At 34.4% G+C, this 25,794-nt stretch overlaps 2 protein-coding genes across 2 annotated transcripts in view; one reads left to right on the top strand and one right to left on the bottom strand.

Annotated features, from left to right (window-relative positions):
* The window catches only part of LOC123308295 (ecotropic viral integration site 5 ortholog), a 103,491-nt gene that overhangs the window by 38,143 nt on the left and 39,554 nt on the right, over positions 1-25,794 (top strand). The window contains exon 2 of the mRNA XM_044890901.1: positions 25,193-25,497. Within this exon, the coding sequence (XP_044746836.1) occupies positions 25,193-25,497 (305 nt within the window). The remainder of the gene's footprint in view (positions 1-25,192; positions 25,498-25,794) is intronic.
* On the bottom strand, positions 10,784-17,607 carry LOC123308288. Its single transcript, XM_044890889.1, has 3 exons — positions 17,399-17,607; positions 15,044-15,146; positions 10,784-11,230 (listed from the first exon to the last, which is right to left on the bottom strand). Exons 1-3 carry the CDS (start codon positions 17,472-17,474, stop codon positions 10,828-10,830), a joined length of 582 nt encoding a protein of 193 aa, XP_044746824.1. The 5' UTR covers positions 17,475-17,607; the 3' UTR covers positions 10,784-10,827.

Consider the following 25,794-nt stretch of genomic DNA (forward strand, 5'->3'; position numbering starts at 1 on the left):
AAAAATTTTTCTTCTAATCTCAAGAATCTACTGTTAAAATATCTGTCAAAGACTCACCCTTTATATATAGAGTTTTTTTGGTTTAAGTATGACAACATCCATGAGCATCAGTAACTGTTTGGCATCTTTTCAGTATATTTTCCACCAAGTTGTCGAAAAAATTTTACTCGATTTGTTGCCAAAGTTGGGACAAAAGATCTCCGAGCTGTTGAAGCTTTTCCGGCTGTGAACTGTGGGCATCAAAGTGTCTTTTTAATTGGTCGTGCTTGACTGGATTTAGTTCTCCACCTCGTTCTCGTCAATAACACAGTCTCCTATAAAACTACTTTCTAACTTTGTTCAAAGTTTTAGTTGAACTATTCCCCATTTCTGTAGTTATCTCACCCGGTATTATACAAAATAGACCATGCATTAGGTTTGTTCCTAGAGTGGTTTGTAACGGTTGTGAACTGTACAGAGCAAGCGCAATTCCATTTTAGGGTAGCGAAAATCCATTTGCGCTTGCTCTGTACAGTTCACAACCGTTTTGAACCAAACGAAGGAGCTCTAAAATTATAAAAATATACAGCGTGTTTTAATAATTTAATTTTAATATAAAGAGGACGGACTGCGCTGGACTTGCGCGAATCACCCTGTATATTTAAATTATGCTCAAGAGAAACGTGACCCAGTATTTTTATAATTTTCTAACATAAAGACACAAAGAATTTCATTTCATGAGTAGTGGTTTTCACACTGTATCTATATTGAATTGAAAGCGACGGAATTACCTGAATCCTAACCTGTCCAAGCGGCGATACCGGGGGAAAGTTCCTACATGTAGATTCATTATATGCCGATTTTATTAGCTTTAATTGCTTCACTAACTGGAGGCGAATTGAAATTTGGCGGAGCCTGGGACCCAACCAGGTGGAAGTTGAATCAAAAGAGACAGGTTTATACTAGCAGCAATCTAACCTCGTTTCCGGAAACGTGTCCATAAATTTTAAATGCTGACTGCTCGGTCAGACGGATTTACGTGTCGGAGGGCGATGCGACGGTGCGTTTCGCTTTCTACAGGTTCAGTAAAAACCGAAAAAATTTAACACCAATTCTATTCACATCAGATCGCTAAATGAAATTATAATCATTTTCCCAAGTTCACTACCGTGTCGTTGCTGGCGATCTTAGTAGTTGGGTAGCCCACGATGCTAAATCGGTATTTACTCGTCCTGGAGACCGGAGATCTAGTGGATTTTGAAGACTAAATAGTAGAAAGAATAAAAAGTCCTATGATGTATGCATTTTCAGCGTCTGCAGGTTTTGAAACCTGCAGTAAAAAAATCGTCAAGTGTACATACTCGAGCGTGTCAGATTAAGATACTGCATATGCCCTACGTGTCTCTGTCAATAAATTCATGTTAATCTGACAGTTCGCGTGGTGGGGCTGGTTGTACGGAGGAGTTGAAAATGGTAAAAAAATTGTTTTCGAACGTATCAGTTCGAGCAAAAAGACAAAGTCAATGAAGAATCCCATTCTGATGTACAGGGTGTCCGAGTTAAAGTCCTTATACCTTATTGTGGAAATCAAAGGAGCTAGAAGAAAAAGTTGAATACAAAACTTGTCTGTAATCGATTGAATTTTTATTTTTTATAACCCACCTTAATACAGGGTGCCTCGTTTTTTCCCTGTTGGTATCAACTTTCTTATTTTGAATGGAACACCCTGTATATTATTGCATTTTTGAATTCCTTGTCAAATTTTAAGGTAACTTAACCATGGTCCTATATACCAACCATGGTCTTATATAGCACCGATTCTGGGATATTCGACTTTTTCCTAAAATTTTGACAGCTGTAGGTGCTCACTAAAATAGCTGATACTAATTTTCCTAATGAATGTATCAAAACCAAATTTCGCCCAGCTCTTGTCAACATATTGGATCATACGTTACATCTCTATATTTAGCAATCTGATATACAGGGTCTTCAAAAATTAAAGTTAAAAATTCAAATAGAAGTTCGAAAAGAACTTGATTTTTTCATATGGCAACTTATATTTTTTTCTTGTTCATCATGTAGAACAGGTTAAAATGTGCAAAAAATGTTTTAATCTTTTTCTGTAATGTGAATAGTTGAAATATGGTCGAAAAAGTGCATTTTCCCATAAGAACCAACGATAATTAATTAATTAAGCTGATAGAATATGCAGAATATGGTAACCAAAAGCCATGATTATATCTCAACCAGTTCAATCCAGAATAAAAAAAAACAGAAAAATCAGAAATTAAGGATACATCTTATCAGAGAATGCCCCTGGTGACCCAGGGGTCCCTACATCTCATAACTTTGTTTCTATCCAAGCTGTGGACTTGATTTTTTTTAAACAATAGGCCCGGCAATGAGCATATACTAAAAATAGTTTGATATGTATATAGTTGTCCGACAACAAAATATACACATGGGTTCTGTTTTTTTATATGGCAATCCTCCCCAGTTTTGTTGCATTCTTGGATATGCTGTCAAATTGTTGAACAGTTGTATGGCAATTTCAGCTATATTCAATCAAACGAACTGTATTGGAAATACTTGATGTGAATTGTTAGCATGTATTAAGAAATATATAAATCTATGGGAGTCTGTTCTTCAAATATTTTTCATGAGTGTAGTGAAATCTCCGTTTCCGTTAACTAAATATATTGGATATTTCGCCAATCAACTGTTTTATTGAATTACCCCTTCGTGAAAAAAATTTGTCAACAGAAATTATTTTGAAGAAGAATAGCATCGACTGCTCAGAAAAAATAATTAAAAAGACCCACGCTATTTTTTGACATGGAATTACCCCTTGAATTTAATATATTATACATTTAGTATTATAGTCTGCAACGAGGTCTGCAGATTTCACTGACTTGGTGTTACATAGGATCGAAATAATATTTCAATTCCGAACTAGGTTATCTGCATCATAATCGTCTATATAAGGTGAATGAACAAAACAGTAATGAAACTAAATTAGCGATTAAATCCACGTTCGGTTGATTCTATTAATCCCATTGTTCATTCGTCTGAGGTATTTCATTATAGTGGAATTTTGTCTCGAACAATTGACAATTAATATTTTGAGTTATCTTTGTTTGGTGTTTGAAATGAATGTTCGTCGTATTATCTTTATTAGGGAAACGTTGCAGAGATAATTTGAATAAACTGATTATCCGTCTTTTTTAAAGGTACACCTCAAGGTACCCACACAGTGTAAACATGAGGAAAACGAATAATACGCTGTTTTGTTTCGCAAGAAACATTTTGCCCAATTCATGTTATAATAAATTTCTGATATCTTCATTCATATTGAACAAAAAAGTAGTAGTTGACTTTAAAGTAACTTTTTCATAGAATAACTATAATTCAGGAAAATTATTATGAATAGTAACCGCACTGAAAGTAAACGATACATGAAATTCACTAGAAAAAAAAATGCTAAAAGCAGATTGGATTGATATTTCCACCCCTAATAAATAGCTTTGGGAATTGAAAAAAATTAAAAGAATGTAGAGAGCATCTATACAGGGTGTTTTCTTATTGAATGTCAATATTTATGGGGGTGATTTTTGCGCCCATTTTAAGAAAACACCTTCATATAAACATATGTCCTAAACGTCTTATCTTTTGAGATACAGGGTGGTAAAGTTTTCAAAAATGAATCATTTATTATTAATATCTACAATACCATTTAAAATATTTCAATGAAATTTGTCATACATGTATACTATGATTCAAGAGGCATTTTCGAATGTATCACTACTTTCTTAATTTCCGCCAGTGGCGTTCGTACGTAATTTGACCTACCTATTTTGGCAGATGGTACGCCACAGATTTTTAATGAAATGAAAATTATTTTTGAAATTCCCAATCATTTATTACCAAAATTGATCACTTGACTTTTTTTAATCCGATTCACGGTTTCCGCTTAAAAAAATAAAAACCGTTTCTCTGCATGATCATAACACTATCCTTAATACATACATCTGACAATATCACCATGCGGAGACATACGTAAATTTAATTTTTTAGGTTCATTCATTCATTCTTTGCTGTATCCCGTTACCGGGAATAAATCTACAAAAAGAAGAAGAAGAAAAAAAAAAAGATTGCGAACAGACAGTAATTTCTTAGGGCTAGTTGCGACTGTGCGCCCTCCTGTGACTAAAGGGACCCAACCGTGACCTGCAGATCCTTCCACACTCAGGCCGCCGCTGTATCCTTCTCGATTCTCCATTATAACTGTGTACCAAAGACCTCCACTGTGACATATGTTCACATAAAGTTTTCTTCTTAAAATGGGCCCAAAAATCACCTCCATAAATATTGAGGTTCAATTAGGAATCACCCTGTATAGTACTTCACATTCTGTCATGTTATATATTACCATTGAGTATAAACTCAATATACTCGATGATATTACTCAATATTTCTCAAAATCCCTAAAAAATTTAAAAACATAACTCGTCAACACCTTGTATAGGGGTTGTAAGTCATCTTGTATAATGCGACAAACAACTATATCAATCACATATACTCCATTCACTTTTATTTTAGCACTCGGTTGGCCATGGAAATTTGACACATTCCACTCTGTATAGTACGAAAATGTAGGGTTATCTTCTTTGGCTGATGTAACTGATGACGTAATATCAGTTGTAGAATTCAAAAGAAATCAACCCTAAGATAATATGCATCTGATGCATTGGTAGGGAATGGGTATCGCTCAAAGGAATTAACGGATAATTAAAAGAATGTTAAATTCTTCAACAAAAATCATCATGAATCAATGGAAGTCAAAATAATTAAAATAAGTTTCAAGGAAAGAGGAACTTCACCTTTAAACAAAACAACTGGCGAGTATTTATGGCTGTTTATTTTTCTTACTTCGATATAATAATAATTATACATTTATTGATCCCTTAAGACATTTACAATATATTGGATGAGTAAAATGAAAAATAAAAACATTAATTTTCTGGAACTTATTCTATGATACATTGATCGAAAATCCTGTAGTAACTTTTCGCATTCGTTCACCCTAAAATAAAACTCTCAAATGCCTTCACTTTTTTGGGTCTCCCATTTCAGATTCATTTACATTGATACCGTCTGATATATTGTTGATATTAGAATGCCAGGGTTACCTACTATTTGAATGAGCGGACCTGAATTCTAAATAGCACCTGAAACCGGGAAACCCTGTCTTCTATATTTTTCAATCACTTTCGGCATTTTTATGAAATTAATTGATATTAGTTGTGACAACGGTGTTATGATATCAACGGCATTTCATGAGTGCCACTCTTACTCCGTTCTAGTTACAAAAACTTGGGAAAATTATTTCAAGGCCAACCGAGTGTTAAAATAAAATTTAATGGAGTATATATACAGAAGAAACTCCAGCCCGTTAACAAAATTTACTTGCACTTTGAAGAATGTTGTGTTTACTTATGGAAATTTCTTATTCAAGGAAGTAATTTCATGATTTAGGAAGTAGCCTTTGCAAGATTCCTAGGAATAGAAAATTTATAAAACAGCCCCCATAAAAATACACAAAACGGGAAACGACATGTTTGTTTCCCGATCTTCATTAAACATTCGAACACCTGATTCAAACTATTGTTGAAGAATGGACAGAACAGAATGATATATACAGTCTCTTAAAAAGGGTATTAGCGAATTTGGGTTGAATGGGTGTAGCAGAAGGAATGAAGGAATATTCATTATTGAAACAATCCTATTTTTAAACGTTCCATCTTTCGAAAAGTTCCCTTTTGAACCTACTTTCATTTTATATCATACTTAAATTTTCATAAATTTAAGGAATAAAATATACTTCGATATCAAATGATTTTTTTCTCTGTGAAATATTGGCCGAAAGGTTTATCAGATATAACAGCGTAACCGCTACAAAATGGCGCATGCATTGGTATACAGTACGTGAATGTTAAAACATATTAATTGATTTACCAGCAGTTAAACTCCTGAAACTTGTTAAATTTTATTTTCAACATTGGTATAGGTATGGTGACTAAAAGAAGAAACGCAATTCATGGACCAGATGCAGATACCCACTTGGTCAGAATAATCTTGCATCATTAGTGATAAAATATAAAATTCTGTTCCATTCATTCTTCTTGATATGAAAAGAAATATCAAATAATATTCTGAGTTAATTATGTGAAAAAGTAGAATGTTTTAATGAATTGATAATTTCAGTTGTTTATAAGGAGGGGGGCTCAGCCCCCTCAAACCATACATTATTGTTACATCTATTGTGATACTTCCACTCTATTTATAGTTTTTTCTCAGAAAACAGAGAACTGACAGAAATCAAATTGAGTACACATTCTATGGGAGCGAGAACGAAATGAAAAAAAAAATTGGTGCTGTTCCTCTATAATTACAAGAGGTAGAAAATGCCGCACCTGAAATTAGTTTCGCAAGAAAAATTTTTCTCATTCATATTATACATGTACCACGGAAAAATTTATTTTTGATAGCTTGATTCATTTTGAACAAATCTTTTCTTTGACAGAGAAATAATTCATCTACACCAAAAAATACCTGCTCAATTTCATTCCTCGTCCAGTTTTTTGGATTCTAAGAAAAAAAGAAAATTGGTTTTCAGAAGCCACCTTAAGAGGGCTGTATCTAAGCAGTGGCTGATTTTCCAAAAAAAAGTTTTCTTATGAAAGAAAACTATCCATTCCTCCTCGAAATGTTTCAAATGACTCGTGATAAACGGGCGTTCGATATGAAAATAGAACAAATTGGAGATAAACAAAAATAAACTTTGTTTGTCGAATGAATTTCACACCTTTACGCCTCCACCCTCCTACCACTCCTTCGGCTCCATGAAATCCTCCCGTATATTTAACGCCCAACCCTCCCGATAATTATCATAGGCTAGTTAATCGAAATATTGAAATTAGATTGATGTTCTGTGTGTGGCATTCAATTTTGTTAATTCGTATATTTTGTCGAACGAGGAATACTATTTCTGTCTAGTTTTTTCTCATGTCATAGAAAAACTAACAGCGGGTTTCATAAAACTTTGACTGTCCGATCAACGATTTGACAGTAACTCGATTTCTAAAACCAAAATACTGAAACCTTTTTATTTCTGAATATATTATATTTGAGAAGTAGCAATCGAGAATAATTGAATGGACGCATGAACATCATAATTTGATGCGATAATGATATTCTGAATGACGATGACTGAATTATCGATTGAAAACAAATTGACGTCTATTCGTCAATCAACCGTTTATTCCCCGATCAAGCTTTATGAAACCCGGGGTGAGTAGAATAGAAATTTCTTCTTCATATGACAATGAATATCTTAGAATGTAGCATTTTATCCCCATTTTCTGCAGAACATATTATATTTCATAAAAAGCAAACACAGTCATATTCAAGAAAGAAAATTGAACATGGGAGTTTAAAATTTGAAGTACATTTTTAAATCATTAGAAAAAAGATTTATGACAAAACTCGGAGATCTGGATGTCTGCCTCTTCGATTTCATCTTTTTGGGGATTATTTCATCATCCAAGGGGCAGGCACGAACGAAGGATGTAGCATACCTTTTAATTTTCACATTTTTTCCCACACAAAACAAGAATATCTGCATACGAACAAATCTTATACAGGGTGGGCCTGGAATAAAATCAATTTTTCTTCAATCAGTAACTCAAAATGAAAACGCTGAAACCATTCAATTTAATTTTAATCACTTTCATTCTTTAACCCCTTAGCCGCAACTTCATCCAACTTCCGTTTTTCAAATAGAAACATACATACAGCACGTGTGGACTCGTTGGAAAGCTCACGGAAAAGGGAATCCCATCACAATCTTTTTTATAATTGGCTATTTCCTGAATTTCAAAATATATATGTCATTAAAATCCTTACAAGTCCGAATTTTTTTTTTTTATTTTAACAAATTGCATTTTGTCTGTATTCGCTTACAAAAATTCTAATTTCAGAAGTGCCCTCTCATGAACATTCTACGTTGTTTTCACAATCCGGCAACGCCCATCGAATCGATAATGGTCATAAAAGTTTTCCGATCACCATAGACTTAATGAATATCAAGTTTGGAGACATTTGACTAGAAAAACAAACAATGACAGAAAATGTCATCGGTTTGAAGAAGGTACAGCGACACAGATTACTAAAACAATTTGTTGTAATCTGTGGACCACAGTCGGTGGATATATAGTCCATTCAAGAATGATTGACACCCCGAGTGGCTATGGAAAATCGAATTTAAGTTGGTAATAGCCCATAAGTTCAGATTTTGTGTTGCGGAATTCAGGTTGGTATTGTGAATCAACGGTGATCCATAGACCAATTATTGTGAATCTATGCACTGACCGAAGTTAAATTGAAGTATGTACAGCTGTTTATATTCTTAATTTACTCCAACAAATTGGAAACATAATTATATCAATTTTGATTGCTGATTAATATGCTCTGAATTTGAATATTTCTTCTTATCAAATTCTTTTCTAGGTTATATTTAAATATTCCACTTCTGTGATTGAAACTACAGAAATTATTGAAGATCTTTCATGATCAGATATTAAGCTGCGTCTGGACTTTCAAGTCCTACTGGGATGTCAATCATTCTTGAATGGACTATAGATATCTATTTCTTCTTGATCAGTTCTACTGTTGTCGAACTAACAAAAATTACTAGACTCTAGCAGAGGCGGATCCAGGATTCGATTTTGGGGGGCACAACCCTCCTCCCCATTCCCCATCTCTCCCAACCTAAAATTTTCTATTCTTATCTGAAAAAATACTTTTTTATGGTAATACACGAATATCTTTAGGCTTCTTCTGTTCTAAAGATAAAGTGAAAAAAAAAATGGTTATCGGTCAATAAGAGAAGTTATAACACGAAAATATAAAACGAATTATGTAGACGTATTCAGAGACGGGTTCAGATCTCACAGATTCAAGTTTTGGTGGACTATTCGAATCCACTGAGGTAAACTTTCGGAAATAGGTTTGAAAATCATATGAAAATTTACTGCAAGCGAGGAAAGAATTTTTGGTCTTGGGGAGGGCACGTGCCCCCTGTGCCCCCCTCGCACCTGGATCCGCTACTGGACTCTAGTAAAGGCATTCTACACCACAAGCTTTTACATATTCACTAAGTTTCGAAGGATGTATTTTTTCCAACTGAAGTTTGTGACGAATCTTTTACTTGTTGGATAACTAATGCGGAATGGTTTCTATAATAGCTGTGACTAGAGTCCCGACTCGAGACTCGTGTCCAGTCCCGAGTGACGTCCTTAAATTCGGGACTGATATTCGGTCCCGAATTCAACGATGCACTCAACTGGTGTTTTGAAATTATTAAGCAGTGAAAGAAGTAGCGAAAAACTCAATTTTCAGTACAAATCATAAGCCTATATCCAGTCAAATAGAAACAATGATTCATATTTCAATCGGGCATGTAGATAGATAAATATGTTGTTAAAGTATATTTTACTTTCAAATCAACATTTATAAAGAGAAAAAAAGAGCAATATTGAAATTAAACATCTGAGTTGAACATTTTAAACAGAGCCACTACCTTTACCTTTTTGGCTGAATTTTCATACACTTCAAATAAAAATACATTTCATTGAGGTGTCGCAGCATTGAATCATTATTTCGAATAAAATATCATATAGTCCATTCAAGAATGATTGACATCCCAGTAGGACTCGAAAGTTCAGACGCAGCTTAAATCTGATCATAAAAGATCTTCAATAATTTCTGTAGTTTCAATCACAGAGTGGAATATTTAAATATAACCTAGAAGAGTATTTGAAAAGAAGAAATATTCAAATTCAGAGCATATTAATCAGCAATCAAAATTGATATAATTATCTTTCCAATTTGTTGGATTGAATTAAGAATGTAAACAGCTCTACAAAACTCAAATTACCTTCGGTCAGTGCATAGATTCATAATAATTGGTCTGTGGATCGCTGTTTATTCACCATACCAACCTGAACTTCGCAACAAAAAATCTGAACTTATGGGCTATTACCAACTTAAATTCGATTTTCCATAGCCACCCGAGATGTCAATCATTGTTGAATGGACTATACATTACAACACAAATATATTTGGCAGCTTCCTTACTCGATCACATTTTTTCAGTCAAGAAAGGCCGCAAGGAAGAGGTTCACTTCTGAATCAAAAATTACGTCTGGCAATTCTTCTGGATCAATTTACACTAAGCAATTTACACTAAGCAATTCTCAACTTTCTCATCAGTTAGAATTGCATACTTTGCTGCTCCTTCCATTCTCAAATTCCAAGATACCATTTTCTCTTGTCTTTTCAATCTTGATTTAGAAAAAGCCCACACTATTTTTTGATAAGGAATCACTCCTTGAATTTTGTCGCAACTATCCATAGATAATATACGTTTCGCGAACATAACCTCAAAACCCTTTTACAATGTCGGGACTGGACACAGATCCCGAGTCGGGACTCTAGTCGCAGCCTTCTATAAATGATTTCAAATTCGATTTCGGAATTTTAGGAAACTTGACAATTTTGTTGTTATCAGATGCAACACAAAAGTCTCTTGGAATAGAGTGTATTACTAGTAGTACTAAAAAAGAAATAAAAAATAAATAAAAATAGAAATTTACAAGAAAATATTATTTTCCAAATTTGCAGTCTTCCTTTGAAAGCAGAGATACAAAATATTCAATTCAAATAGAAAAACAATAAACTTCAATATTTCGAATAATTTTGTTCGAATAACCTATAGTAAATTGAGCTTTATTTCTTGTAGTAGTAAGGACCATTTCTTAAATCCTCATCTCTTTGCGAATTTTGGAATTCGGAAAAAGCACCGTTTGGGGGTCTCTTATTCTGAGGTGATTTGGGTCGAAAATTTGGTGCAACATCTTGTAAGGGTGGCGTCAAGGTTTTCAGTGTTTGCGGTCTATCCGTCGAGAAAGCTGGCTGGTTGGCGAATGGAGGCAAAGAAGAAAATCTGGGATAACCCAGATTTTGTTGTTCGAAAGATGTAGCGTTCGACTGGTCGAAAGTTCGCAGTGTCTGTTCTGAATTTATGGAATTCGCTTCTGGACAAACCACTCTTGAATAGCAACATTCGGGATAGTTCTTGGTATTAGGATGTTCTACATAGCAACCCTCAGGGGGTATCCTGATTCCACATCTGTAAGTAAGGATGGATTTTAGCGAAATCAATACTAATCAATGAAATTGCAGTCAGTCAGTACGTAATTTTTTGGATTATTAACACGTTATCTTATCATATACTCCATTAACTTTCATGAAAGTACTCGGTTGGCCATGAAATAATTTTCTCAAGTTTTCGTAACTGTAACGGGGTAAGGTGGGCGCTCATGAAATGTCGTGATGTCAAAACGACGTTGCCACAACCATTTACTAAAGAGGATGTTAATCTTTGTTGTTACTGCTAAAAAATGCCCAAGTACTTGACAAAGAGACAACACTGAGTATCAGTTTTTAGAATTTAGATCCGCTCTTTCTAATAATTCATTCATTCATTGCTGTATCCCGTTACCGGGAATTAATCTACAAAAAGACATAAAAAAAGAACAGACTTATAATTTATTGGGGCTAATTGCGACTGTGTGCCCTCCTGTGACTGAAGAGACCCAACCGTGACCTACAGAACCTTCCACACTCCGGGCAGAGATAGTCACCAACCAGATCTGGCCGCCGCTGAATTCTTCTCGAGTCTCCATTATAACTGTGCACCATAGATCACCACTGTGACCTGTCTAACGCTAGTTGTTTCCAGTTATGATTGGCATGAATTGATTTTAGTTTAGGGATTGATCTATTGTATCCTTAAACCGCTTATACTGGCCTCCTGTTTTCCGGGCTCCCTCTGCCAATTCGCCATACAGAGCTATTTTGGGTAGTCTTGTGTCTTGCATCCTCAGAATGTGACCGCTCCATCTGAGTCGGGCCCTCGTTACTTGAGTCTCAATTGTTGTACAACTCGCGCGTTGCAAGACTTCTGCAATCGAAACTTTGTGGAACCATCTGATGTGCATTATCTGTCTTAGATGACGTTGTTGCGTTTGTTCAATCTTTTTAATATGTCGCCTGTAGGGCGTCCAGCTTTCGTTTCCGTAAAGAAGCGTTAGGAGGACGACTGCTTTGTAAACAGCTGTCTTGGTCTTCAGATTGAGGTCGTGATTTTGAAAGACTCTGACCTTTAGCTTCCAGAATGCCCGTGATGCCGAATTGATACGGTTGTGTATTTCCGTGTCCTAGTATTTATGAAGCTTCCCAAGTATTTGAACTGCTCGACCTGTTCTAGGGTTTCATTCTCCAGGCTGATATGTGTTTGAAGGCTTTCTGGGGAACTTACCAGGATTTTGGTTTTGTCGATATTTAGTCTAAGGCCTTAAGCTTCGTATATATGTTTATAGGTGTCCAGCATTATCTGTACATCCTCTGGGCTGCTAGCGATAAGTGCGCAGTCGTCGGCATATTGAAGTTCCGTGATAACCTTTGAATGGGTTTTTGCTCTGAGGCGCTTCAGGTTAAATAGGCCTCCATCAAATCTGAATCTTATTCCAACACCTCTTACAGGTATACTCATGTCAGCAATTATCGAGACAGCTATGGCGAAAATATTGAACAGTAAAGGCGCTAACACGCAGCCTTGTTTTATTCCAGAGTTGGTTAAGAAATGGTCGGTTGTAGAGCCATAATGCTGTATTCTAGCGGTGTTGTTGGTATGAAGGCTTTTACACACTGCTAAGAATTTTTGGGGTACTCCAAGGCGGATCATGATTTTCCATAGCGCTCTCCGATTCACCGAGTCGAAGGCCCTACTTAAATGGATGTAGGCTGTATAACCCTGATATTCCGAAGTCGAAGATTTATCAGACGGTATCGAACATACGTACCTAATGTAACTAAATTTTTATTACGTTTCATTTCAATCTGAACGACGTATATTTTAGCTGAATGTTTCCACATTCGAGAAGATTGTGAATGAAGAAGATGACAAAGAATTTCCTCCTATTGGTAGACCCAAAAAGATGGTGCCAGCTGGGGACTTTATTTTTAGAAAAGACCTACAACGTCAAATTTGGAATTATAATTTGAAATATGTCATCTTTGGGTTGATTATTTCGAATTAATTGTTGATTAGAATCGATAACTGATGTAACGTCTTCAATTTTTGGTCGAATAGTATAACCAACATAACCTTTTATCAAGTAACTGCGTATTATATGATAATAATTTACTTTTTCTCTACAGCAACAATAAATATATTTAAAAACTGATAAGGAATCAGTTTGTATGTTTGTGTAATTATGCCTTTCACATATGTTCGAATTCATTATTCATTTTCTGAAATAAATTCACATGGAGAAGACCTTTATGAAGAGCAGACAACATTGCGCTGATTAAAAACCCAAAAATGTTTTGACAAGCGTTTTCGTCCTGTTCAGAGCAGAATGAGTCAAATTTCTATGGCCAACTTTTTGCTTTTATGAAAGTGAATGGAATATAATTGATTTTTTATTTTATTTTGTTCCGGCGTTATCTTCGGACTGACGTACCGATATTCACGGGACTTTGACTATTGAAAAGAGTGCCCATTTTATTTTCCCGCCCCTAGTTCGATTTGAAAATTTTTAATTCGAAATTATTTTTTGGGTAACGAATTTACAACCTAGAAAGGAACTATAAGCATAGCGATATATTCCTTATTTTTGTGAAACGTAGTGGGTTAGTACCCCACAGAAGTTGCTGCCTTAACGATGTCGTTTCAAGAAATTTGTAATGGCTGAAAATGCATTTATTGCTTAAATATCATATACTATCTGAGAATAAAATAGTCAGACCACATATCAATAGAACAGAGGAAGTCAGCATTCACCCAAAGTAGGGATATTGTAATTTAACATAAATCAAGGAGCGTCGGCGCCAGTTGTTCCACTACCTGACCTTGAGAGTGGGTGCTGACTCATGTAAGTCATGTACATCACCAAAACTAACTAATATTTAAACATAGACAAAGAGACATGGACTGAGCAATGTCAGCATGAAAATGTCTTTTTTATAGAAAGAGAGGAATGATCGTCGGGCTTTTACCTGTATTTTTTCTGTTCACATAGAGGTGAGTGTGGACCAATCAAAATTCTAGAAAAAGACAACTGCATGCCCGACGTGCGTTTCTCTCTGTCACTTTTTTTGACCGTATTTCATGCATAGACATAAAGGGAAGGCACAGTCCATGTCTATATGTCTATGTATTTAAATATGAGCCATTACAAACTCTTGCCGATTTTCGTCGCCAGCTCTCGGTCTATGAGGGTCAGGCTGCGATCAAAGTTTCTGTAATGTGTGATGATATGGAAGTGCCGAAGGAAACTCAACGAATCAGGCACGAATTACTAGGTCTATTTAGCCTGGGCTCCGGTTCACTCGGGAATCCAAGAAAATGAAGAGGACAATACACTTGCCAGGAAAGGAGCACAAACTCCTTTCATTAGCCTGGACCCTTTCTGTGGAAAAAAGAAAAATCGGAAAGGTATTAACTCTGAAAGAATCTTCAGAGACCGGACATTAAAGAGTTTCTTTTACACTGTAGTATCTGAATATCAGCAAGAATATTCTACATCTCCTTATTGGATTCCTCACAAGGCATTGTCGCCTCAGGATGCACCCAATGGGAATGGGTCTAGCTGCTAGCAGATACTGCCGAGTGCAGGTTCTCTGGGAAGGAGGATGAAACTCCAGATCATCCGGGGACAACAGGATGCCTCGATAATGCTAGCCAAATCAAAAAATGCTACGGACGAGAAACTTGCAGGAGCCAGTATGTAATATCCTTGAAGCCATCCCAGATACTGGAGTTCAATAGAACCCTGGAACTGGACGGCTAGCTGTAGAGGACGTAGCAACGAAAGTAGCTCTGATACCCCTTTTCGAAACTGTAAAACTGAATCGATAGAATCATTCTTGAACTCACCCGATTGCTGTAACGCCTTGTCCAGGTATACACCTGTAGAGTAGGCACAAACCAGGAATCGTAAATTCGCCATTTACTTGTTGTCCTTGGTAGCTACACGAATCTGGAATAACGGATGGGTGGATTGATCCATAAATATACTCTAACATATTTTCATTTAGTCAGCTAATCGTGCATAAAATTTTTATCGATTTCATAAGAGAAGTATTGAAAACCAGATGCTACCGACAAAAGAAAATATTCTGGACGAATATCTCCTCTGGAAACGAAAATAATGTTTAAAAAAAATTATGATGTTAAGTACGGTGCTTTTGCTTGCTAGTTTGAATTTATCGCCAGAGCAGTCATTCACAGAGTAAGTAAAAAGTAACACACAAACCTCGGATCTTAGGTATTCTCTATGTAGAAGAATTCTTGAATAAGTCAAATTTATCAACTTTAAAAAATTAATCACCCCTAAACTATATGTCGTCGTCCTCATCATTTTAAATAAAAATGCGATGAGTTACTATCACTTAAAAACGGCTGAACCGACTTTATTCACTTTTTCCTGTAAACCTTCCTCATACTTTGTAGAACGTTTTAACGGAAAAAAATTCGGAAAAGTTTCCTGGGAAATCAGAAAAATCAAGAAAACTAAACGAAATTCAAATTTCGCACGCAAGTGTATGTTCGGAAGTCTACGCTCCACGGAGAAGTGATTGACACTTGCTGGCGGTTGACTTTTGACAAATGAACTTAATCAACAACAGGATCTCAATATTGATTCAACGTTCCAGGGTATTTTGGATATCAGTTAATTAATTATTGTGAATCTGAGTGATCAGTGCTCAGTACATTAATTATTACAAGTACTATATGATATGTATACATCTTTTAGACATTAAGCTTCGTAAGTTACATTTACGTTGAAAATACGCTTCCTTTGAGTGCTTGTAGCATTCATGCTTTTAACACACTGAATGGGGAATTTGAGTTATCAGAGTTTTAACTGAATAATTATGAGTTTCATTCATAAATTTTTCAAATGCACCGCGGAAACTTTTGCAAATCATTCTTCAAATATGAGGTTTTAAAGTTTAAATCGCTTCGATTTGGTAACAGCGTCTACTAGAAGAAGAAAAGAACAATGGCTTGTTTATAAAATAACAACTGTTGATTCGCAGCCATCATAAGGCGCGTACTCACTAGCGAGCCTCAACAGCAACCAGCCATAAAAATCCCATAAAATTTTACGACCTTCCTCGTCCATCCCAGACTTCATACACAGCCATCTTTGTCTATTTCATCAAGATAGTGTATTTGTTGTCCTATATTATCAACGCATATTTCAGTCGATGTTGCCAATTTGTGCAATTGAAACGAAACGCTTTAAATTTTAAATACCCATTTTTATTTTTTATTTTTAAGTACTTAAAATAATTTTTTTTGGGAAACGGTTGAAATGGGTATTTAAAAATGTGATGGTTCAAAAATATTTCATAAAAAATACAACATTTTCATCAGATGGAGTATTCCCTATTGTATGTAGCCTATTTCTGTGATGGCAAGCCCTCTATTTGTTTATTCAACAGACAAAACATAAACTTTGGTTTACAAAGAGGCACTTTAATGAAAAAGCTGATGTTCTCTTTAAATGAAAAATATATATAAGTAATATTATTTTTATAAATATATACTCAATCAATTTTTTCAATAAAAAGTTCGAAATGAAAACGTTCTTCCCTTTTCATACTTTTGTGCCTTTATTTTTTTCATCTCTCATTTTACTTCCAATTACTCAATATTTCTCCATTATGGCAGGACAACGTCTGCTGGGTCATCAGCTAGTAATACATAAATTGGAAGAATTCGAGTTCAAGTTCAACCATTTCATTTCCATATTGAAAAAAGGGGAAGGATTTTGCAGGACTTCAGTAGATTGTGGCATTTTTCGTGCATTAACTTTACGTAGGTACTTTTTTCGGGATTTTTTTTTTCGACCGTGCGTTTTGCACCAAGTGAATGTGAGAAAATATGCTTTGTTGCAAAAATAAGTCTAGGAACGACTATTAATAAACTTGATATTTGTACTTATTATCCAGATATATTGATTTCATTATAGAAAAATCAAATAATTTTTCAGGCTTCATCATTATCATGCCGTTCATTAAAACGCAATGAATGTAAAATCAAAGTATTATCGAACTTATTCTAGTAATTGACCAGTTTTTTTGAAATGAATATGTCGCTGATTATCACCACATTGAAAAAGTTCAATTTATTGGCGATCAATTCCAACATTTCCACTAATTATCACTAGCTCATATTCTTTATTAAAAATCGATGGACAACAGGACGTTGAATTGTATTTACCTGATTGTTGCCAAGATTCGTTCACTAGTGAAAGCAAAATGAAACAAACAAGTAGTGTCGGATTCACCACATTCATCTCGACTGAAGTAATCGAACAAAATAACTGACCTTTATACAATTTTCTACATTGAACATTGAAAAAACTTAGAAACTCGGACGAGCTTGCCAGAAGGGATATACTTATTCCATTAGAGAAGACAAATCTTCTAGAAGTTGCTTGATGAATTGTGGACGTAGATATAAGAGAATTTCTCACTAATGCTAGCCAATGGTGATAACTTTCCAAATGAGTATTTTTCGTGATAAATAGTTGATCATTCTAACGGATAGATGATTCACTATTAGGCAATTGGGACAATTACGTTATTGTCATTGTGATCTATTAATCTATCAAAGGTAGAGCTTGCTATTAATAATTAATATACGTCATATATATATAGAATATACAAGAAGCAATTGTATCTCTTATTTTCGGAATACTTTCACTGTTCATAATCAATATTCCCTTTATTTTTAAAGCTTCCTTTTTTCATTTTTAGTAGGACTGAGGGAGGATTTTAAATTAAGGGTACCTATTTCAAAATTGATTATGAAACTGACCATCACTAATTACTATGTTAGATAACCCTGAATTTTGTATAATGGAGTATTACTTATTGGCGTCAAGCTGAAGGCACACAAACCACCTATGACACGAACGTCTAGGTGTCGCGGTGTAATCGCTCGTGAATGATCGTGATCTTTAGAGTTTCAATGTTCGACACGACTAATTCCCGTTTGCACTAACTTTTCAGATATCTTCTAATTCGTTTGCGCCAACCTCAATTCCGATTTACTTAGCCAAATATTGAATATTGGTGGTAAAACGGCAGAAAAGGTTCGAAAATTATTGATTGGATGAAAACGTTTTCATGGGAACCTTATCTAACAAAAGTATGGTTTTGTTTTGTGATCAGGCTGTTAGTTTTCATATGTTGTTTGGAATCAATTGATATCAATGAAATACGCTGTCGGATGTGTTATATTTTTATTTGCAATTTATTAAAAATTTATTAAAATTCACTAGGACGCAAAAGTATTTATATAGTGATCTGTTATACGCCAAAGGTGTTATTTCCGTTGATTTGAATTATTAAACTTAGTTGAATTTGTACCATTTATACAAGAAAGCAGAAAGCAATATAAACCAATATTCAATATACCACCACAGCAAACATATTTCAGTTCTTTACATATTATTCATAGAATTTTCAGAACCACAATTAAAAAAATCGTTACAGAAGTATACCAAGCCCGTCAGTATATAGTTTCTTCATGCTTTTTTTTATGATTTCTTCATGGTATAGTCTCTTTATTACACAATATACAAATTGATTAATGAACAAGACACTCACAGCAGGTTTCATGAAACTTTAACTTTCCAAACAACAATTTGACAGTCACTCGATATCCAAATCGAAATCAATAAAACCTTTGCATTTCTGAATATATTGTAGGAGTAGTAATTGAGAAGCATTGAATGAACCTATAAAGGTCATAATTTGCCCTTCATGCAAGGGATGCTTCTTGCAATCATAACATTCAAAACCTCTTTGATCAAAATGGCCGTATAAAAATTCTGAAATTTTAAAAAATTTCATATGCAAATACCACTCAAATTAATATTTTCACCAGTGTAACGATCTTAATACCACATTTGAAACTAAGATGGCGATCACATCACTTTAGTCGTACAGTGACTTTATCAAACACAGTGGCGACAATTGTGGTCTCGTTTTTCATCGTTTTAGCAAGAATATGGCGGATTTGGTCACATGACGTGACGTGAGCCAATCCGTATTCCGAATTAGAGATCATAGCATTGAAATCCGCCATATTCTTGCTAAATTTCCAATTGTCGCCACTGTGTTTGATAGAGTCACTGTATTTAGTGGCTTCGTTTCCTATCTTTCTACACTATAATCTTTGTTTTCGTGTAAATTTGTGGAAATGAAATGGATCCGACTGAATATGATCGAGTGCTTAGGAAAGAGAGAGAGAGAGAGAGAGAATAGTGCTTCCTACTTAATCACACTTCAAGAAAGTGCATCATCGGCTTTGAACATTTCACAATATTCCCTGTGAAAAAGTGCCTGTAGAGAGTTTTCATCTTTTTCAATTATTTTCTGAAATGAAGAAGTTACGGCACATTTTCGAAATCGAAAAATTAATCTATAATTTTAACACCCCGTATCTCGGAGAGGAAACATTTCTCGACATATGTTTATATGACAAACTAGGGCTTATTTTTGATGTAGAATACGTGGTTAAAATTTCTTGGTTACGATCCGGACCACCCTGTATAAACGTTAATTATATTCATCACATCTTTTCGAATTAATTTATTTTCCGGAGAAAATTAACATTCTGAGAAATACATTTATGTTAAATCTTCAGTGCCAATCAACTTCCTTTATGAAATTGAATGGACTGTAATACGTATCGCGATGTTGATAGTATTGATAGTGAACCCTCAATTAGGACTGTTATTTATTATTTTAGCCTGTAAAATATAGGAAATCTGTCTGTTCGATGTTTAGAATGGCTGTATCTACTCGAAACGTGACCGAACAGAAGAAATAGAAAATGAAATTAGTGTTTCATTACTTTCATTTGATGTAATGAAGTTAATGTTGAAATAAACGTAAAATTCCAAATTTTTACCTATTTGGAATAAATCATTTTCAGTTGATAATAATTTATTGATCCTTGAAGCTCAACAGTTTAATGCAGTAAGGCACAGTGTGTATAGTGCGCTTTATCAATTATGAAAAGTAGAAAAATACTGAAAATTACTGCGGCTAATGCAGCGGATGAGAAGCAACATCGTGTGCAAACAATAAAATCTGGTATAATAAAATTTTCTGGCAGAAATCCGAAGGAGAGCCATGTCCGTTCTTTACAACCTCCATTTTACGACATCTGATCCAAATTGAATTCTTTATGTTACCGCGTTCCAACTTCCGGAAAAAGAATTATTTTTGCATTGTTTAAATGTTAAACGAAATCTAGTGCCAATTCAGTGTTGTAATTCTTCATTTTGAATAATGTTTATTTTGATTTTGAAGGTTGAACTGAGGTATGAAAATGAAATTATACTTATTATATACAGGATGTTTCAAAAAAAGGTGACCCCGTCTCTAGAATAGGTAGAAAACTGAAAAATAATTGGGGTTTGCTCTGTAAAAAATGTTCGTAACGCTATCCATATTCAAGATGAAGAGCGTTGAAGAGTAAAATTGTATACACATTTTTTACGATTTTGCCGGCAACATTGTAATGAAATTATGTTTTGGATACTGATTCATCTCATGAATTTGTTTTCATGTCTAACTCTCATAGGGGGCGCTAATTACAGTTTTCGTACAAATTACTGTTGAACAGAAACTTTTTAAGGATTAGATTTATTGATCAAAATTTCATGTGAACTTAAACATCATGCAATTTTACACCAAAAAGGTATTCTTGATAAAACTCGTGTACCAGAAAAAGTTCTGATAAATTTATTTTACTATTATGATTATTACTTAGAATGCATTATGTAAATTAAAACTTTTCGTCGCGTGAATGAGACCTCATCGATGTTGCCAGTAGTTTGGGCAAAATCGTGAAAAATGTGTATTAATTATATAAATTATCTTGAATACGGATGGCATTACGAAAATAAACTCCCTGTATATCGATAATATATCGAAAATGTCGAAGCGACATTTCTAAAACTTTAAATACAGGATGTCCCGGATAAGATGGAAAAGATTTTTATGGAAAATAGACAGCCCATACATAGAGTACCACAAAAAAGTTATTTGTGCAACCAATTTCAAAAGAAGTTTGCAAAAGAACGCGAAATACGAAAAATGCTTCCCAACGTGTTTCACACAATATTTTTTCTAATTTCGAATAGGATGTTGCTATGAATTCAAATTAAAAGTACCAAAAACGTCTTTAATAGCTTCTCTCGGAGATTCCTTCAAAATCGTCTAATGACGGAAATTATTCAATTTTTCACTCCGTAACTATGAAAGCAAGTATCGTTTCATCATCAGTTGCGAAATATTTTACTTTGCGTAACTGGTTGCGAAAAGTGAAAGGTTTCAAAACGTCAATGAGTTTTAAAACGTGTCACTTTATATGTCAAAATTGGAAAAAAATATTTATGACTCTTAGACTCTGATAAACAGCTTCTTTTTCATATTTGAAAGGAAATTTATTCACTTCAAGAATTCACCAAATCAACGGACATTTGAAATTGAGATGCTCCTCAATGTGTTTAAAAAATGCCGTTTAATGTCGATTTGCTGGGCCGCATCTAAAAAAGTTTTATAATTCTACGAATTTCGTGAAATAATTGATTTTCGCTATTCTATATCTTTATCTGTTTAAACTGTAGTTTTTATTTAATCAATTCCCATTTAATCTGGGTCCCTATGTTTAACTGTGAATGTGCATATTCACATAATTGATGAAACATATTAAGTGAAATTCGGGTAATTCAGTTCCAGGAACTTCCTGCATGGCTTTTGATTTCTTTTCTTCAGCTTTGGATGTTCCATCCATGCTTCGAGCCATATTCTGCAATGGTTGACTCATCTGTCTGATTCAATCGACAACATCTGGTTATCCCGATGTAAACCTTATTACCACAATCGCAAGGTATTCTATAAATGCCAGCTTGCGTTAGTGGATTGATTCTATTTTGGGTACTCCTTCACTTATGCCAGTTTTTGTATTGGCTAAAAAATATATAGATTTTCCTATACAAGTACTGTGTTTTCTCAGGAGTTTTCCAATTCTGTCTGTGACGCCAGGAACTAAACTCGCATAGGCTTTCTTGTCAGAAACCTTCGATGTGCCTTCTTTCAGTATTTGTAGTTTTGCTTTCATTGACCGTCAAATTTATTTTGGATTATACCAATTAGAAACGAAGGCATTTCGCAAATGGTTCATTTATTTCTGTAGAAATTCCGGCTCACATTTATTATACGTCGAGATCTTTCCACAAGTGATCACTCCTCGTTGCTGTTGTGGGTAGTGGTTGACTGGTTGGACTCCTTATGTACATATCTGTCTATGTGCGTTGGTTTTCTACGAAGTGAGTGAAAAGTAACAACGCCCAAAATTTATATCTTAGGTGTTGAAGAGCAATGCTCGAACAGGTCAATTTTAATTTTAAATTGCGCACCTTTCCAAGTATAATTGGGGAGTTTGTCATTCACCCTCCACAGGGGGTAGAGGTTAGGTGAGTTTTTTTCAATGGAACCCTCACTGCCTCACTTATTGTGACAGAAATAGATTTTGTTGCTGTTGATGATTTGATTATTTTTGTTCAAATTTATTAAATGCGAATACTATTTTCGTAAGGAAATAATTGATGAATGATACGTATCAATTACATTTATTGTCGTTATTGTGATTCTTATTTCTGATAATTCATCAATTACTGCCCTATGAAAAAGATGTGTTTTCGGTATAACTTCAAAAACATTAGTTCCACACTTTCTGGTTCCATTATCCCTATAAATATTTATTTATTCAAACAGATTGGCTATTTTATAAATATGATTCAGATGTTCAAGAGCATACAAATTTACAGTAACGTGAGAAACATTGAACAAAAACATGAAAACTAAAGTAGGTGCGTTTAATAAGGTCTAGCTTAGGATGATTTGGAATGACTTGAAAACTATAGAAGTTAATTTGATGCCTAAAAAGAAATGTGAAAACATTTTTTTAATGGCATGCAGACAATTACATATTGAATTCTGGAATCTTTAGATGTCGATATATTACTCACATCTTCAAGACATAATCCGCATAGAAGTGAAAAAATCACTAACTATTGAATCTCTGATACAGTGATACTTCTATGAATGAAGAGGATATACGTCAATACATTTAATAGTAAAGGTGAATGAGACTAATTTTTGGCTCTAGATTATTATTAATAAGACAACTTTCATATCAGAGTATTTCAATTTATTCGGGAATCAGTAGATGGGAACGTATGATTCTATTGCCAGGCTAGCAAGATCCCCAGACTACTCCTTTTGATTTTTTTCTATTGAATAATGGACTTATGTTCAAAATAAAATTATCAAGACTATAGTCAAAATAAGGCTGATTTAGGGTAGAGAGGCAGGAGCGGCATCAGAGACATTTCCAACGTTATGCTGTTGAATACAGTGAATTCTGATATAAAAAGATGTCGAATTTGTTTACAGAATAATGGTACTCAATTTGAGAATTTTTTATTAGTACCAAAAATGAAAGATATCAAGGTTTTATGACAACCGTGGCGATGTTTTCTGCTTCCTCAGGCCTACAATTTATTCAAAACATAAGATTAATCAGTTGTACGTGATATCAACAAATTCTTCACCAAAGAAGTCTAAGAAAACCACTACATTATATAGGTGTATATGTTACAATCATACAAAATCTTATCCTCGTAACTTAGAAAACTAAAGCAAAATAACATCAGTCGCTTGGGAAAAATTATCTACAGCAATTTTGATATATAAGATCCCTTTTTCAGGATGTAGTTAAGCTTATATCGGTCAAACTAAACAATATTGAAATAACAGGATAAAACAGCATAAAACCGATTTGATGGATGTTAGAAAAAAAGACAAAAGAGACCTTTGTTCTCATTACTTTAATGAAGACCATTCAATCGATTTTGATGAAGTAGATGTTTGTGAGAGGGAGGGAAATTTTAAAAAAGAAATATTTTATAGAGATGATATATATAAGTTTGTTCGATTCCATGAACTATAGAACTGACACTGAACATTTGGCTAAGCATCATAGTTCCATCATTAGAAAATACAACAATCTTGTTAACTCAAGATATAGAATTCAAAAAATTTAAAAAAATAAAAAAAAAAATAACGATAAGGATGAAAATAAACTACATATTTTAATTGTAGAGAATAATTTAAATGTTTTCATGTTGTTGAACAAGAAATAGAATCTTATTGTTGTTCTCATGAATTGTTGTGTTTTTGTTGTTGTTTCTGTGGTCTGTCGGTTAATCTCCTTTCTCCGTATGTCATTGCGTTGTGTGCAGTTTTTTTGCCATTCTTGAATGCGACTGATGGTTTTTTGCTTTACTTTTCTAAGGAACGAGAATAATATTTTGTATAAAATCTGGTAATAGTCCATCGGTGGAGTTTTTAATAATGGTTACAAACAAACAAATGGTCTACTCCACTATATATTTAAATTATGCACAATTTGCATAATTTAAATATATAGTGGAGTAGACCATTTGTTTGTTTGTAACCAATATTTTGTATGATTGTGGATTGTAACATTGGTACACCTAATGTAGTGGTTTTCTTAGACTTCTTTGGTAAAAAATTTATTTATATCACATGTAACTGTGTGATCTTATGTTTTGAATAAATTGTAGGCCTGAGGAAGCAGAAGACAGTCTGCGAATCGTCACCACGTTTGTCATAAAACCTTGATATCTTATTTTTTATTAGTTGTATCAAAATTGATTATAGAAATTCTGTCCGATATTTCGATACATTTTTGGCAAAACATCGTAAGCCTCAATTACTTGCATTGTGGCTTACAATGTTTTGGCAAAAATGTGTCGATTCATTCAAATTGAGTATAACACGAATTAAATAATTTTATTGAAGCTATAGATGTTTCAACTAAAAATGCAATTCAATGGACGAAAATATTTCTTTCAATTTTTGTAAAATTCTCAGCTTTCTTCACCAAATCCATATTTCTTTCCAGAAACGGAGGGTCACTCAGCTGCCTGGTGGCCGAACCATCCGATGGGGCAATCTACAGCAAACGCCTCGATGTCGGCAACGCCATGAGATTGGATACTGGTTCGGTCTGCAACAACAGCCCTCAGAAAGAGAACAACAACTCAGTGGACGTCAGTGGCCCAGAGCTGGAGCTCCTCGCCAAACTGGAGGAGGCAAACCGTATCATCGAGTCGGACGCCAAGTCGCTCAACTCGCTGAGCGGCGCCTCCGGCCAATCGGGACATTCCAGGAAGAGTTCCGACACTTCGCAGATTTCCCTCACTTCAGGTTAGTTTTGCGTGCTAAAGATTCATATCTTTCACCAGATTAGATAATTTATTGTAAATTGTAGCATGCCAAACCTCCGGCAAGTGTTCGACCTGTTGTCGAATCATTACCATTATACAGGGTGACCCTTTTTGAAAGATTATCTGAAATAACTGCTTGGCAAGAACCTGGGTAAAAAAGGTTCAAGTGAGAATGTCTTCTGAGGTATATCAAATGCAAACATTCATTCAACCTTGAACTTTGAAATAGGGTCAAGTAGATTTTTCTCAATACGGAATATATTTTTTATGCAAAATA

The sequence above is a fragment of the Coccinella septempunctata genome, chromosome 1, assembly GCF_907165205.1.
Source record: "Coccinella septempunctata chromosome 1, icCocSept1.1, whole genome shotgun sequence".
Lineage (NCBI taxonomy): Eukaryota > Metazoa > Arthropoda > Insecta > Coleoptera > Coccinellidae > Coccinella > Coccinella septempunctata.